The sequence below is a fragment of the Felis catus genome, chromosome A2 (genome assembly GCF_018350175.1).
Source record: "Felis catus isolate Fca126 chromosome A2, F.catus_Fca126_mat1.0, whole genome shotgun sequence".
Classification (NCBI taxonomy): Eukaryota; Metazoa; Chordata; class Mammalia; order Carnivora; family Felidae; genus Felis; species Felis catus.
The window spans coordinates 61,665,594-61,682,171 of record NC_058369.1 but is presented as its reverse complement, the minus strand read 5'-3'; the positions used below and the strand labels follow the sequence as shown (position 1 = coordinate 61,682,171).

The 16,578-nt window shown below is 53.2% G+C and overlaps 1 protein-coding gene and 1 long non-coding RNA gene across 6 annotated transcripts in view; both read right to left on the bottom strand.

Annotated features, from left to right (window-relative positions):
* Positions 1-1,576: 1,576 nt before the first annotated feature.
* Positions 1,577-3,560, bottom strand: LOC111559464. The gene is made up of 2 exons (XR_002740397.2): positions 3,499-3,560; positions 1,577-3,228 (listed from the first exon to the last, which is right to left on the bottom strand). It is a non-coding gene; the product is annotated as an uncharacterized LOC111559464 (long non-coding RNA).
* A 9,256-nt stretch (positions 3,561-12,816) lies between these two features.
* The window catches only part of OGDH (oxoglutarate dehydrogenase), a 66,479-nt gene continuing 62,717 nt past the window's right edge, over positions 12,817-16,578 (bottom strand). For all 5 annotated transcript variants that reach the window (XM_019825203.2, XM_019825204.2, XM_019825202.2 and 2 more), the window contains 4 exons: positions 16,170-16,242; positions 14,145-14,308; positions 13,903-14,057; positions 12,817-13,767 (listed from right to left, as the gene is read on the bottom strand). In XM_019825203.2, the coding sequence (XP_019680762.2) occupies positions 13,647-13,767; positions 13,903-14,057; positions 14,145-14,308; positions 16,170-16,242 (513 nt within the window). In that variant the 3' untranslated portion in view covers positions 12,817-13,646. The remainder of the gene's footprint in view (positions 13,768-13,902; positions 14,058-14,144; positions 14,309-16,169; positions 16,243-16,578) is intronic.

The following is a 16,578-nucleotide window of genomic DNA, read 5'->3' as shown; positions in this document are numbered from 1 at the left end:
CCGTGAGATCATGACCTGAGCCAAAACCAACAGTCAGATGCTTAACTAACTTATCCAGTCGGGTGCCCCAGAATTTCCTTCCTCTTTAAGACTGATAATATTTCATTGTATGGATGTTTGGCAAGTTGTTTATTCATCCTTTGGTGGATGTGCCATGGCTTTTAATGTTCTTCCCTCTAGACCGTCTGAACCCTGTGCTGTTTTTCTTCTTCTATTTATTTAAAAACAATTTTTTTTGTTAACGTTTATTCATTTTTGAGAGAGAGACAGAGTGTGAGTGGGAGAGGGGCAGAGAGAGAGGGAGACACAGAACCAAAAGCAGGCTCCCCCCTGGTGTGGGGTTCGAACCCACGAGCCATGAAATCATGATCCGAGCCGAAGTCAGACGCTCAACTGACTGAGCCATCCAGGCGCCCCTTTCTTCTTCTTCTTTTAAATGTTTATTTGTTTTGAGAGAGAGAAAGAAAGAGAGAGAGAGAGAGAGGGCCAGCAGGTGAGGGGCAAAGAGAGAGGGACAGAGAAAGAACCCCACGTGGACTCTGTGCTGTCAGCACAGAGCTGGGTGTGGGGCTCGATCTCAAGAACATGAAGTCATGACCTGAGCCCAAATCAAGAGTAAGATGCCCGACCACCTGAACTGCCCAGGCACCCTGGTGCTCTGTTTCTTCAGAGAACCTTTTGTCAAATGGTGGATCTGTTTTGTGCCATGCACTCATCTGGGCTCTGAACACTGGTCTGTCGACAGTGACCATGACAGCAAGGACTCTCCAGCCCCAGTAGAGGGGACAAAAAGAAGCAGGTGACTCACCAAGTAACAATGTGTCCTTCAGGGAGAGGGTTAGGAAGAAAAATAAGGCCAGAGCAGGGGATGGGGAGTGCGATAGAATGGGGGAAGATTCTATGGAGAGTTGGCCCACATGAAGGGTGAGGCAGGTGCCAAGGGACCTGACCCTCTTCTGCCTCCAGGAGGCCATGGGTTTGGGGGAGCTGCAGGCAGGTGTCTGGAGGAGGACAGAAGGGCTGTACCAGGCCTCTGGGCCTGAGACTGGCATCTCTGTCATCTCCCCAGGGCAACAGCCGCCCCCCTCATCCTGGGAGATGCCATTTGGTGGCCACTCCCTTCTACATCGTGTTTTCATCTCTGACCATATGAACTGTTAAAAGAGTCTTCCTTATTTGCTGGGAAAAATATGCCCTCCCCAAACTTTTCTTCTGTGACTGCATAAAATGACAGTCCTCACTTTGGTATGTGACAGCTCTTCAGGGATTAGAAGAAACTTCTCATTGCCCCTGAATCTTGGGCTGGAGGACACATGTAACTGATCTCTTAAGTGTTTCAGAGCCAATACAACAGGCCACTGCCTCCAGGCCACTCCCTCCCTCCACTCCCTCCGCTGGGCAATGCCCTTTTTAAATGTGACACCAAGTGGGGGACACAATACTCTAAGTGTGGCCTAAAGCTACATTTGCTTTTTAACTTGGGCCCTCGGTCTTTATGAATGACTGCTAAACACACATAGCTTCACCTGTTCTTGACTTGCAAAACTGACTTTGAAAAGAAAAAACCTACCACTTCTTTGCATATGAGTATTTTATTCTGATTGTAGAAAATTAGAAAATACAGAGGAACTTTTTTTTTAATGTTTATTTATTTTTGAGAGAGAGACAGAGCGCAAATGGGGGAGGGGCAGAGAGAGAGGGAGACAGAATCCGAAGCAGGCTCCAGGCTCTAAGCTGTCAGCACAGAGCCTGACGCGGGGCTCGAACTCACAGAGCGTGAGATCATGACCTGAGCCCAAGTCAGACACTTAACCAATTGAGCCACTCAGGTGCTCCTAGAGGAACTTTCATAATAAATCGAAACCTTTCACCATCCAAATGTTCAGCGTTAATCCCTGTTGATTTTTTGGTCTATTTTCTCTCAGATGGTTCTCCACATATCTGAGCACACGTGTGACTTTGCAGCCTTATTTTTCACTCCATCAACAGAAATGTTTCCCTTCTCATAAATGTTTGAGCCTCCTAAAATCAATGCGAAGGTTTGTGTGCCAGGATGTTGCACACAGGCAATTCCTGTAATATTGGACAACTGGATTCAAGCTGAGTCGACCTTTCAAAACTTTTTACTGAGCTCCTGCTACTTGCCAGACATTGTTCTCAGCTGAAAATACATCAGCAAGCGAGCCCAGGAAAACGTGCGGTGGCCAAGCATCCATCTGTAAACCCGGAGTCATGCTCATTAAGTACAGTACCCCCGCAGGCTGCAATTTAGGGAGCGCCCAAATCAGCTGTTGGAGCTGTTTAATTGTATGAGAAGACATTCACAATTCAATCTGCTAAGTAAAAAACCAGGATACAAAGTTGTGTATGATGACAGCATAGTTTCTTAAAACCGTTCATGGAGCAGAAGATCTTCCCCAGGTGTAGAAAAGTACTTTGCAATAAAGATGTGGCTCAAACACCCCCTTAACCAAATGAGTGACCAAGTCCGCAAGGCTGGGCGCGGGGCCGCTGACATCCGTGTGACTCGCGACCAGAAATGTTTAACCTGAACCTAATCATGACAAGGCCACGCGGGGGTCAGCCCCCAGCGCTGGTCTGACTCGGAAAACTCCAGAAAATCGGCCTGGGGAAATGGCCGGCAGAGGCCCCGGGGGCCGGGACCCTCGCCGCGACCTTGGGTGGGTGGGGAAGGCATGCGGCGACGCTGGGGCTCCCTGGGCGCGGGCTACAGGCGGGAAGGAAGGGGCTTGGCTGCGGACGGCCCTGGGGGACCTCGGCGGGACCTGGGGACCGGAGGCCGGCCTAGAGGCCCCCGTGAGACCCGCCGAGAGGTGTGCAGCCGGAAGTGGAGGCACGTGGCAGAACCGTGGCGGGGCGCGGGGGCAGGAGAGACACAGGCAGGAAGTGGATGGAGGGCGTGTTTGTAAGTGGTGCGCGCACTCCTCAAACCCCCGATGCAGTAGCTGGCTGCCTCCGCCCAGGGCAGGGAACCCAGAGCCTCGGGGCACGCTGGGCCGCGCACAGCGGCTTCCGGGAGTCCCGGCAGACCCGCGGGGTGACGGCAGGGGCTGCCGAGGTGGGCGGTGGCGCAGGACGGCGGTGTCTCCTAGGGACTCGGAGACGGGGACAGGGGACCGAACTTTTTCTCAAGGGTGTCCTTGGCCGCTGGCGAGGAGCTGCAGGCCGCGCTGGGTGACCGGTTCTGGCGCCGGCACGGCAGGGTCACTGCGACGCGGCAGGTCGGCGCTCAGGGACTGCTCCCGGGGCACCGTCCTGTTTTCTTCTTGCAAGGGGTGCTGGCGAGGAAACCCGCCCAGGCCCCACCCAGGCCTCCCGGCCCCCATCCCCAGACCCTGCCCACCCCACACCCCGTTCCACCCCACCCAGACCCCGCCTGACCTCGGACCCGGCCCAGGCCCCACCCCAGGCATCCCCAGACCCCACCCCACCCAGACCCCACCCAATCCCCAGGCCCTACCCCACCCCAGAGCTCACCTCACTCCAGACCCCATCCAAGCCTCACCCCAGGCCTCAGGGTCCCCGCCCCAGACCCCGCCCCACCCCGCCCCTGCTCCACCCCGCCCCTGCTCCACCCCACCCAGACCCCGCCCCACCCAGGCCTCACCCCGGGCCTCGGGGTTGGGCCCCCATCCCGACTCCACCCCACCCCAGACTCCACCCCAGCCTCAGGCCCCGCCCCACCCGAGGCACCCTGGCCTCACCCCAGACCCCACCCCCAGGCTTAGCAAATTGTATTAGTTTTTAAATTTTTTTGTCATAAAAGTAATACATATTCATGTAAAAAATTAAAAATAAGCAAATAGACTAAATTTTACTGCAACTTCGTCTCCCCGAACAAAAATTATTTTTGGTGTACCTCCTTCCTGTATTCCATGTGTAAACTCTCTCGGGCAGCAGCAGCCGCACTTGTTCCCTACCCAGAGCTGGGCCTGACTCCGCCTCCTCCTGGGTCCCTGGGGTCACCCGCCTCCACCTCCACCTACCTGCCCCAGCGTTCCTGTGTCTCAGCGGGGGCTGCCCCGTTGGCACAGGCAGGGTCTCCTGGGGGCTCCTGTGACCCATGACCAGCAAGACTCTCACTGTTACTGTTTGCTTCCCAAGCCCCTGACCCTTGGGGTCCGGCAAGGGGTGGACATCTGGAAGGTGAGGACAAAAGTCAGCTGCGTCCCTGTCTCTGCCGGCCACGGGGGCTCCCACGCCCACAGGGCAACACTCCAGCCCTGAGCCTCAGTGGGGGCGGGTGGGCAGCGGAGAGAAGGGCAGTGTCCACACTGTGTCCCCCAAGAGCCTGTGACACAGGATGCACCCCCACCAAGGTAGCACCTCTGGTGGCATCCACATCCTCCCGAAGTGTCTGCTCCTGGGCTCTTCCAACCTGTCTCCATTCGCACATGCAGCCTGGCACCCGCCCCCTCTGCCTCTGTTTTCCTTCCCCACCATTGTCTACAGTGTACCTGTTCTTGGTCAATTCACCCAGCTCTGCCAGACATAGACCACTGTCCCCAGCTTCCTGCACGCTCTCCAGAGGGCCTGCTCGGGATTTCAGGAGCTAATCGAACTAACAGGGGACACAACCCGCGTCCCTGTCCAGCTGCACCTGCTACTGACCCAGTCCTCTCTTCCCTGGAGGTTGCTGCTTGCAGTGGGCAGATTAGTGGTCCCCAAAGACATGTCCATGTCCTCGTTCCCAGAGTTTGTGGACATCACTTCCTAGGACAAGAGGTGTGACCAAGGACTGGGAAAGGATTAGCCAGGTGGTCCTGAGAGGGTCAGGGAGAGACAAGGCGACTTTAGAGACAGACCCACAAACGGCGATGCAGCCATGGGCAGAGACGGGAGGTATGCGGCCAGCAGCCAAGGAAGTTGGAGGTGCCCGGAAGGGTGCTACCCCAGAGCCCCAGAGGGAGTGTGGCCCCGCACACTCTGATTTCAGACTTCGGCCTCCAGACTGGGGAGAATGAACTGCTGTGATTTGGGGCCCCTGGTTTGTGGTCCTCTGTTAGGGTGTCTGTGGGGCCCGCTTCCTCTGTCTCCTCCCCTGCATCAGGTCCCTCAGCGCCTCCAGCCAAAAACCGAGGACTGCCAGCCCTCGGGGACCTGTCTCCCTGCAGCCACCCCACTTTCTCCAGACTTGCTGTCCCCCACCGTCCCCGGGCAGTGGCCAGCCTGGGCTCAGTCCTCAGGGCTGCCCTCTGCGGTGACACGTGTGGCCCTGGAGCTTTGTCTTTCACGAATCTCCTGCCACCCTCGTCTGTCTCTTTTTGATTCCGGCCTTGGAATGTGCACAGGTGGTACTCCGGATCCTGCCCCAGGCCCACTGATCCCACTCCTCTGGCAGGTCCTCCCCCACAGCCACCACCGTCCAAACCCCAGTTCTCAACATCATTTTAGTGGAGATACTGTTCAGCCGCTTGAAGTATACAATTTGGTGGCACTATGTGTATTCGGAATAGTGCCGCCATCGGCACAAGTTGAGGACATCTGCATCCTCCGGGGAGAAATCCCGCTCCCGGGCGCTCACTCCCCAAGCCTCCCCCAGCCCCTGGCAACCAGCCGTCTACTTTCTGTCCCCTTGAATTTGACTGCTCTGGACATTTCCTACCTACGGTATCACATGGCACGCGGTCTTTCCTATCTGGCCGCCTCACTTACTGTTCCTGGGTTCGGCCGCGCTGTTGCAAGACTGCACTCCTGTTTGAGGCCGAGGACTGCTTGTCACGTGGATGGACAGGCCTTTGTACCCATCAGTTAAGGGACATTTGGATTGTTTCTGCCTTTTGGCTATTATGAGTAATGCATATACACGTTTCTGTGTGGACATGTTGTGGGTCATACGAGAACTCTAGGTTTAGCACGTGAGGAGCCACTGGATTGTCTTCCACAGTATCTTACGTTCCCACCAGTGCACGAGGGGTCCAGTTTTTCCACATCCTGTGTCTTACTCACTATAGTCATACTAATGAATGTGAAGTGGCATCTCATTGTGGTTTTTTTTCTTTGCAATTTTTTAAAATGTTTTATTTTTTTTATTTTTATTTAAAAAAAATTTTTTTTCAACGTTTATTTATTTTTGGGACAGAGAGAGATAGAGCATGAACGGGGGAGGGGCAGAGAGAGAGGGAGACACAGAATCGGAAACAGGCTCCAGGCTCTGAGCCATGAGCCCAGAGCCCGACGCGGGGCTCGAACTCCCAGACCGCGAGATCGTGACCTGGCTGAAGTCGGACGCTTAACCGACTGGGCCACCCAGGCGCCCCAAAATGTTTTATTTATTTTTGAGAGAGAGAGAGAGAGAGAGAGAGAGAGAGAGAGAGAGAGAGAGACAGAGCATGAGTGGGGGAGGAACAGAGAGAGAGGGAGACACAGAATCTGAAACAGGCTCCAGGCTCTGAGCTGTCAGCACAGAGCCCGACGCAGGGCTCAAACTCAGACCATGAGCTCATGAACTAAGCTGAAGCTGGACGCTCAACCGACTGAGCCACCCAGGCGCCCCTCATTGTGTGTGTGTGTGTGTGTGTGTGTGTGTGTGTGTGTGTTTAAAATAACCTCTATGCCCAATATGGGGCTCAAACTCATGACCCCTGAGACCAAGAGTCACAAGCTCTTCCAACGGTGCCAGCCAGGCGCCCCCTATTGTGGTTTTGACTTGCGTTTCCCTGATGACTAATGATGTTGAACATCTTTAATGTGCCCATTACCTATTTCTATACTTTAATTAGTTGCCTTATCGAGTTGTAGGAATACTTTATATATTCTAGACACAAGTCCTTTATCAGATAGATGATGTGTAAATATTTTCTTTCACTCTGAGTTGCCTTTTTACTTTCTTGATGGTGTCTATTGACTTACAATTTTTAAAATGATGTCTAATATATATTTGTTATTTATGCTTTTTGTATCATATATAAAAAACCCATTGCCTAATTCAGGGTCACAAAGGCTTATACTAACATTTTCTTCTAACAGTTGATAACTTTAGCTCTTACATTTATGTCTCTTTTTTTAAAAAATATTCACTTACTGGGGCGCCTGGGTGGCTCAGTCGGTTAAGCGTCCGACTTCGGCTCAGGTCATGATCTTACGGTCTGTGAGTTCAAGCCCCATGTTGGGCTCTGTGCTGACAGCTTGGAGCCTGGAGCCTGCTTCGGATTCTGTGTCTCCCTCTCTCTGCCCCTCCCCTGCTCATGCTCTGTCTCTCTCTGTCTCAAAAATAAATTAAAAAAACATAAAAAAAATTAAAAATATTTAGTTATTTATTTATTTAGAGAATGAGCAGGGCGGGGGCGGGGGGCAGAGAGAGAGGGAGACAGAGAGAATCTCAAGCAGGATCCACACTATCAGCTCGATGCAGAGCTGGAACTCACAAACCATGAGATCATGACATGACCTGAGCTGAAGTCGGATGCTTAACCAACTGAGCCACCCAGGCGCCCTGGTGTTTATTTACTTTTGAGAGAGAGAGAGGGAGATCGTGAGCAGGGGAGGGGCAGAGAGAGAGGGGAGCAGAGGATCTAAAGTGGGCTCTGCACTGATAGAGAGCCTGATGTGGGGCTCGGTCTCATGAACTTCATATTTAAGAAGACAATAGATGCTAACACCAAAGTGAAAGAAATGTTAGAATTATCTGACAGAGATTTTAAAGCCGCTGTCGTGAACATGCTTCAACATGCACTTATGAACACTCTTAGAACAAATTTAAGAAACAGCCTCAATAAATAGAAAGTATGAAGAAGAGCCAAGTGGAAAATTTACAAGTACAAACACCATAACTGAAATTTAAAAACTCAATGGGTGGGCTTGCCGGCAGAATGGAGAGGGCAGAGGATGGCACAGCTGGAAGGAAGAACAACAGAAATGAACCCAGTCTGAACAACAGAGAGAAACTGACTGGAAAAAACGAAACAAAACCGAGCTCAGAGACTTGTGGGACAAGAACAAAGGATCTAACATTTGTTTTTATCAGCGTCCTGGAAGGAGAGGAGAAAGAGGGCAGCTGGAAGAGCACCTAAAGAAATAGTGTCTGAAAACACTCCAAGTATGACAAAAGGCAAACACATACAGCTTCAAGAAGGTGAGCAAGTCCTAGAGTGGATAAACCCAAAGAGACCTATGCCGAGACATATCATAAGCAAACTTCTAAAAACTAAAGACTGAGAAACACTGTTCCATGCAGCAGGACAATTAATGTGACAGGATTTCTCATTGGAAACCAGGGAAGCCAGAAGGAAGTGACACATTTCCAAACACTAAAAGAAAAGAACTGCAAAAGCAGCAAAAATATCCTCAAGGAATGAAGAGGCAGCCAATACATTCTCAGATGTAGGGAAAATAAGAGATTTATCAGCGGCAGAACTACCCTAAAAGAATAGCTGAAACACGTTCTCTAAACAGAAGGGAAATGATAAAAGAAAGCACTTCTGACCATCAGAAAGGAAAAAACAACACAGAGAGCAAACCACGTTTTTAAGTAAAATAGAACTGGGTCTTCTAAATTGTGTTTGGTGGTTGAAGCAGAACTTATAACACTGTCTATGTGGTTCTAAATGTACACAAAGGAAATATTTAGGGCGATTATATTTTAAGTGGAAAGGGTAAAGGGATGTACAGGGAACTACATTTTCTAAAAAAATTTTTTTTACCATTTTAATTTATTTTTGAGAGAGAGCGAGAGAGCACAAGTGGGGGAGGGACAGAGAGAGAGAGAGGAAGACACAGAATCCAAAGCAGGCTCCAGGCTCTGAGCTGTCAGCACAGAGCTCGACGTGGGGCTCGAACCCACAAACTGTGAGATCATGACCTGAGCTGAAGTCGGACGCTCAACCGACTAGCCACCCAGGCACCCTGGGAAATACATTTTCTGCACTTTACTTGAACTGTTAAAATGATGACTCCAATAGACTGTGACAAGTAATGTACACATTATGTCATACCTACAGCAACCACTAAGAAGCTATACCATAGACAAATACCAGTGGTCAAAAACACCACAGATAAATAAAAATGGAATTATAAAAAACATGGTAGTTCACAGAAAGGCAAGAAAAAAAGGATAGAAATTAAAAACAGGAAGAACAAACAGAAATTAAAAATAACATGGCATACTTAAGCTCTGACATAGTAACAATTACACTAAATGTAAATGGTCTGAATATACCAATTAAAAGATAAAGATTGGAAGAATGGATAAATATTACATGCTGTCTACCAGACTCTCACTTAAAAAATAACTTATAGGCAGGTTGAAAGTAAAAGAATGGAAAAAGATAAAGATATGCATATACCTGGAGATATTAAGCAAAGAAAAGCAGAGGTGGCTCTATTATCATCAGATAAAGTAGACTTCAGAGTAGAGAGAATTAATGGAGTCATAATGAAAAAAGGGCCAATCTACCGAGAAGACACAGCAATCCTAAATGTCCATGTACCAAACAACAAAGCTACAAAATAAGTGAACAAAAAACTAAGAACGAAAGAAGAAAATGAGAAACCACACCTGTACTTGAAGATTTCACCATCTCTCTCTCAACAACTATGGAAAACTAGAGAGAAAATCCATCATGATGTAGAAGGAGTCAACAACCATCAACCAACAGGATCTAATAGACATTGACGAGACACTTTGCCCAATGCACATTCTTTCCAAGTGCCAATGGAACACACACCAAGATGGACCATATCATGGGCCATAAAACAAATCTCAGTGAATTTGACACAACTGAAGTCATATAGAGTGCCTTTCTCTAGGGACAATGGAATCAACACAATCAATAACAGAAAGAGAACAGGAAGCAACACATGTTTTAGAGATGGAGTCTCAAGGGAAAACTTTTTCAATGTACCAAATTCAATGAAAATGAAAAAATACAACATATCAAAATTTGTGAGCCACAGCTAACAGCAGTGCTGACAGGGAAATCTATGGAAGTAAATGCATTAATTAGAGATGAAGAAAAGTCTCAATTTAATAACCTACACTCTCACCCAAGAACCTAGAAAAAGAAGAGCAAGATAAACCCAAAGCAAGTAGAGGAATAAATAATAAAGACTATAAATCAGTGAACCAGAAACAGAAAAGCTAAGTAGAGAAAATTAATGAAACAAAAATCTGGTTTCTTGAAAAGATCAATAATGTTGACCAATCCCTAGCAAGACTGGTAAAGAACGCAGAACACACTCAAAGAAGCTATAGATTGATAGCTGCATAGAGAATAGAATCCTCATGGAAGAGCGTCCGTAACAAAATATTATCAATGTATAAAAAAATCACACATCGTGACCAAGCAGAGGTTCATCCAGGGATCCAAGGACAGTTCAATGTTCAAAAACCAACCAACATGACAGACTAATGAAGGAAAATCACATGATTGTGACCATCACTGTCGGTAAAGCATTTGACAGAATTCAACACCATTTAGGATAAAAACTCCCAGAAAAATAAAAACAGAGGGGAACTTCCTAACCAGATAAAGAAGTCTACAAAGCACCTGCGGCTAACATCATACTTAATGCTGAAAGACTGAGCTCTTTCTCCCTGACTGAAAGCAAAGCAAGCCATCTGCCGTCACGGCCCTCGTCCAGCATGGTGACGTGACTCCGGCCTGTGTGACAAGGCAAGAAAAGGGAATAAAAACCATGTCTATTGGAAAGGAAGAAATAAATGTCCCTATTTGGGGCTGCCAAACCCCGTTCTTAAGGCTAATCGTGATCTGGAGCCAAGGAGGCAGCAGGAAATCTGAACCCCCTCGTTCCTAAGGTGAAGAAGGTACCAGCACGGAGGGGAGAGCACAGCCCTAGAGACTCCCTCAGGTGGCCACAGCCGACCAGGGAGATGGCAGGAACACCCTGGGGCCATGTGTCCAAGCCAAGGGCCACCAAAGGCAGGGGGACCCTGGGCTGGGGAGACGGGGCCTCTGCCTGCCCATCTGACCCCAGCAGATGGGGGGACGGGGAGAGGGAGGGCTTGAGGCCGGGTGGTTATCCCAGGCACACAGGGGCTAACAGGCTGGGGCAGTGAAAGGGGTCCCTGGGCGCAGGGGGTCACAAGGGACACATTTCCTTACACTGTGAGCGAGCTCTGGGGTACAGCGCGCAGCACAGTGGTTGTAGTTAATGCGTATTTGAAAGTTTCTAAGGGAGTAAGTTTGAAAAGTTCTCGTCGTAAGAAAAACTAATTGTAAGTATGTATGGTACAGATGCTAGTAACATGGAACCACGTTGTACACCTGGACTATAACAGCATGTATCAATTACCTCTCAATTAAGAAAAGGGCCCTGATGGGGCGCCTGGGGGGCTCAGTCAGTTGAGCGTCCAACTTCAGCTCAGGTCATGATCTCGTGATTTGTGGGTTTGAGCCCCGCGTGAGGCTCTGTGCTGACAGCTTGGAGCCTGGAGCCTGCTTCCGATTCTGTGTCTCCCTCTAGTTCTCCTTTCCCGCTCACACTGTCTCTTGCTTTCTCAAAAGTAAATAAACATTAAAAGAAAGAAAAGAAAAGGAAAAGGACCCTGAGGTGATAAAGTCGTCAGGGCTGGGAGATGGGGGGTTATGTGACATGGGCTCTGAAGGGACAGTGGGAGCTTGAGGTGGGGGTGTGGTCAGTGTGGCCCCAGACCATTTTCTATCCTTCTGCTGGGTCTGGGCCCAACTGAATACTAGCTGACGGTGGGGGGTGGGGGAGGGCGGAGCTCACTGCCCCACCTAATTTAGGGCAGAAATAGGTTCCACATTGATTCCAATTCCCTCTATTTCCACTGGAGAAGTTGGGTGGGCACCTCACCCCATACCTGCCTAAGATGGGTCAGGCGTTAGCCGCACCTGGGCCACCCCCCCCCCCCAACCTCCTCCTTGCCCAGGTCACCTGTCCTGGGGCTGCAGCCCCCCCCAGCACAGCAAGGTTTCAAGCTGGTGCGGGTGTCTGAAGGGCCTCTCTGTCCAGAAACACCCCTCAGCAGGTGCATGGTCACACTCGCCCTCCCCAAAGCCCTGTCTGAGCAGGCAGGATGCTCTTCTTTCGCGCAGAGGTAGGGGCGACCGAAGGGTGAGCAGAGAGCTGCCCAGCGAGGTCTAAGCAGCGCCTTGTCAAAGTGCCCCCCAGCGGCTCTCGCTCTATGCGCCAACCACAAGGTGGTGGCATCGAGAGGCGACATTCCTTCACCGCAGGCCTCCCAGGCTGCAGCAAGTGGAGAGGGGACCCCAGGGAAGGGAAGGGGCTCCTGCCTCTCATTTTTTGCCTCCTTTAACCCTGATCCACCCTGCCGACTCCATCAGATGCAGCGCCCTGCTGGTCCTGTTGTCCTGACCCCACACCCAGCTCCGCCTGTGTGTGGCCAGTCACACCAGGGCTGGAGGACCCACGGCCAAGCCACAAGGAGCACACGGGACAACACGAAGAGATTCCAAGAGGCTTCAAGAACAAGGGACCCAAGTGTGTCCTAGAAGATGGGGTGGCCATTAGCCCGTGTCCACACTCAGGCCTTTCCCTGAGCTCGCTCAGTGCTGGAACCTGCTGACCCCCCAGGAGGCAGAGGATGGTGTGCTGTGAACCCAAGATGGTGGGGCTCTTGTCAAGAGGGGACACCAGGCCCCGGGGGTTCTGCACGCGTGGCTGGTTCCCCTGCAGAGGTTGTCCAGGGGCACAAACTCGTCGGGGAGCAGGCCGACCAGTCCGGGGTCTAAGGAGGGACCACCGGGCACAATCTGTACCTGTGACACAGGGCCATGCAGTGAGAGGCTGCTTCCGCGGCAGGATGGGGGTGGGGGGGTGGGTGGGTAACAAAACCACACACAGACGGCCTGAGGGTAACTTCGTTTATGGGTCAAGCCAAATGCAATGCAAAGTTGTTTTTGTTTTTGTTTTTTTAACCAAAATAAATAAATCAGATTTGTCCCTGTGATGGGTGAGGGGAGCCGCCCCTGGCCCTGGACCTCCTATACCCCGACCGGCTACAGCACGGCCCAGACAAGACCGCTTCCGTCTCCACAGCATTGGCGTCGGGAGAAGTGGGACACGAGGGTGGGCTGAGGGGGCGGGTGTGTGTGCGGGGGGCAGGAAGTGGCCACGCCCTGGCCTGGCCCTGAGCCTCACATCCTGTGGCCTGGGTGTGGCCTGGCCCCAGGTGGCTGCAGTGTGCACGGGCCCCACGAGTGGCCCAGGCCCTTCTCAAGGGCCAGAAGTGGATGCCGCAGAGAGCGGACCCGCCCTCTCTGTGCCAGGCCAGATGCAGGCCACCTCCCGCCCACAGCCCCACCCAGCGCCTCGGTTCACCACACAGTGGGGGCCCCAGTGGAGCCTGCCCTCTCCCGCCGCTCTGGGGTTTGGGGTGGGTGGTGTGAGGCTGGGCCTGCAGTGCGAGAGGGCCGGGGCACGGCAGACCCTCCTGGGACACCCGCAAGGGCCCCTCTCCACGCGGGATGCTCAGCCGGACAGAAGTCGCGGTGCCTGGGGGCATCTGGCCTGGGGGGTGGCCAAGCACTGGGGGTATAGCAGCCTAACGTTAAGCGGGACAGGGTGTGCGGTGCGGTGGACAGCAGAGGTGTGGACAGCGCTGAGGCACTATTCTTTAGTGGAGAAGCGAGGGGTGGCCGTGGCGTGGAGGGTGGCGGCTCAGGCGGCCTGGGCAGCGTCTACGAGAAGTTCTTGAAGGCGTCCAGGTCGAAGGCCGTGTCCAGGAGGCGCTGCAGCTCTGTCAGGTGGGTCTTCTTGTTGCCAGTGGCCGGAGCCGCGGCTGGATCCCGGCCAGCATACCTGCGGGGGGGAGGGCGGGTACCGTGGGGGCACAGTGAGCCCAGAGCCTCAGCCCCCGCTGAGCCAGCTCCCAGGCCCCGCCCCTACTGCCCCCAAGGCAGCCAGTTCCCAGGGCCGCCCCCAGCCCCTGCTCACCACACTGGCTTGGCACGGCTGATGGTGGTGCGCAGCCGCGGCTTCACGTAGTCGTAGTAGCCCTGGTTCTTGTGCTCCTCCTGGCACCAGGCCAGCTCAGCGTTGGGGTACTTGCGCACCTCCTGCAGCAGCAGGTCGAAGGGGAACGGGGACAACTGCGGAATGAGGGGTTCCCGTCAGAGGGGATGGGGCCTCGGGCAAGGAGGGATGCTGGCCCCCACCGCAGTGCCATCTGCCCCCACCTGTTCAATCCTGGTGATGGCCACCTGCTCGGCCATGCCCCGGGCCTTCCGCTCGCGGGTGAGGTCATAGTACACCTTGCCGGTGCAGAAGAGAAGCCTCCGGACGTTCGCTGGGTTCTGAGCCGCCAGGCCGTCTTCTGGGATCACCCGCTGGAAGTGGGTTCCTACAAGAGAATCCCCACAGCCGGGGGTCCTCTCAGGACCTGGCTGAGGGCACCCAGGGCCCGCTGCTGCTGCTCATGCAGGAGCCGGGCCCCCGGGGCAGCCATGCGAGAACACCAGCTCTGAACACCAGCTCTGAACGAGCACCAGCCTGGGGGAGGGGGCCCTGGAATCCCTCCGGACCCAGAGCGCCTTGAGAAGCACATCATGTGCAGTGCATAGTAGGCAAGGCCAGCCCCAGACAGCAAGCAACACCGGTTCCTTCCTCCCAACAGGAGGGCAACGAACTCTGCTCACTCGGCTCAGATTCCCCACGAGGTACAAACACCGAACCTTCCGCATAGCTGGAACACATACTCAGCTTTCCAGCGCTGGCCCGGCCAGGAGAACCAGACTGCCCTCTGGAAGGGGCATTCAGAAAAGGGTCTCACTTAGTGATACACACATGACACATGCACAATCATGCTACAGGAACTTTGCCTGTGGAATATAGGCCAGATACAAAAAGCCCACCACGAGCACCAGACTTGGGGGTGACAGAGCTCTTCCTCTAAGATCAGGAAGAAGACAGGGACGCCCACGGCCACCACTCCTGCCCAACCTCATGCTGGAAGTCTCAGCCAGACCAGTGAGGGGAGAAAGGAAAATGAGAGGCCTCTGAACTGGGAAAGGAAAAGGTAAAACAATCGGTGTGTAGATGGCCAAAACCCTAGAGATTAGAATAAACCAACCCAGCAAAGTTGCAGGATAAAAACGTCCATACTCAATGCTCAGTTGCATTTCTGCAGACTAACAACGACTAATCCAAACATGAACCAGAAAGCCCATGTGCACCAGCATCGACGGGATAACCGGAGATGGTGAGGACTTGGGATAAAAACTGTAAGGTGTTGCTGAAAAGCACTGAAGACACAAGTGAACGAAGACGCGTGTCCTGGGGGGTCAGGCTTATTGCTATTCCGTAGTGACGTACCTGATGCTGGATTAGTAACCTCCACACACCAAGAACCACAATTCAACAAGGCAAACAGCCTAACTCAAACTCAGGTGAAACCACACACAGATGCTTGTCCAAAGCGGACGCCCAGATAGCCAGCAGACGTGCGTGAGAGGGCTCAGCATCACTGTCACACAAGTGTAGAGACGAGCTCTGGTGGGCTGAACGTGAGATGGCGTGGCCGCCGTGGACAACAGTTCCTCAAAATCCCACGAACAGAATTACGTGGGTCCCCGCCTCAGGGATGCACCCGAGTGGAAAGCAGACTCCAGAAGAGGCGTCTGTACACCCACGTCCACGGAAGTGTCACTCTCAACTGCTCAAACGTGGGAGCAACACCATGTGCACCAAAGGATGAACAGTCCACTCGAGCGGACCGCCCAGACAGGGTAGGTCAACAGCCACAGGGCGGAAACAGTCCCGGCACCTGCTCTGTGACGCCTGCGGGACAGGACGGGAGCACAAATGGCCAGACACAGGAGGCCATGAGCTGCACGGCTGCACCCGCGTGCAGGGCCCCTACCGGGTGACCCAGGCACAGCAGCAGGGTGGTAGCCACTGGGTCTGGGGGGGTTCAAACAGACTGGGGAGGCTTCACCTTGACTGAAGATGAAGGCAGCTGCCCGGCCCAGGGGCCTGGGGTCTCTGTGGGTCTCACGGCAGGCCCCCCTCCTCAGAGTGGGGGAGATCTTAGCTGACTTGCTCTGCCACCTCTGAAGGAGGCCTGGGGCGCCCAGGCGAAGGCTGCAGACGGGGGCAGGGGCACAACACCCAAGCGCAAACTCTGGCTTCTGGGCAGTCGCGTTCACTGGTGTGTGTGCAATGACCGCAGGAGACCATCACCACCCTACCCCCGGCACACCCACCTGAGAGCATCTCGTCGAAGCTGGTTCTGGCCTCGGGATGCCGCAGCAGGGACTTGGGGGTGAAGATGATGAGCTGGAATGGAGGAGCACAGGCCCGTGATGGGTCAGGCCCCATGGGGTCCAGAGGGAGGCCCACTGTGTGGCCAGGAGCCCCGCATCCACTCTCCCAGCTGCGCTGAGTGCCGGCACCCTGGCCCTGGGCCCCCAGCCTCTCCTCGGGGTCCCCACCCACAGCCAGGCTCTGTGGACTGTGGGTCCTTCACACCCACTTTCCCTTTAACGCCCCGCCCAGGAGCCCGCTCACTGGGACCCTGCCTGGTGTAGCACCCACTATCCCCCACCCACAGGTCCATCCCCCTGCTGGGCAGGGGCCCTGGACTCCTGAGGCCCGGCCTCTGGGCAGGGACGC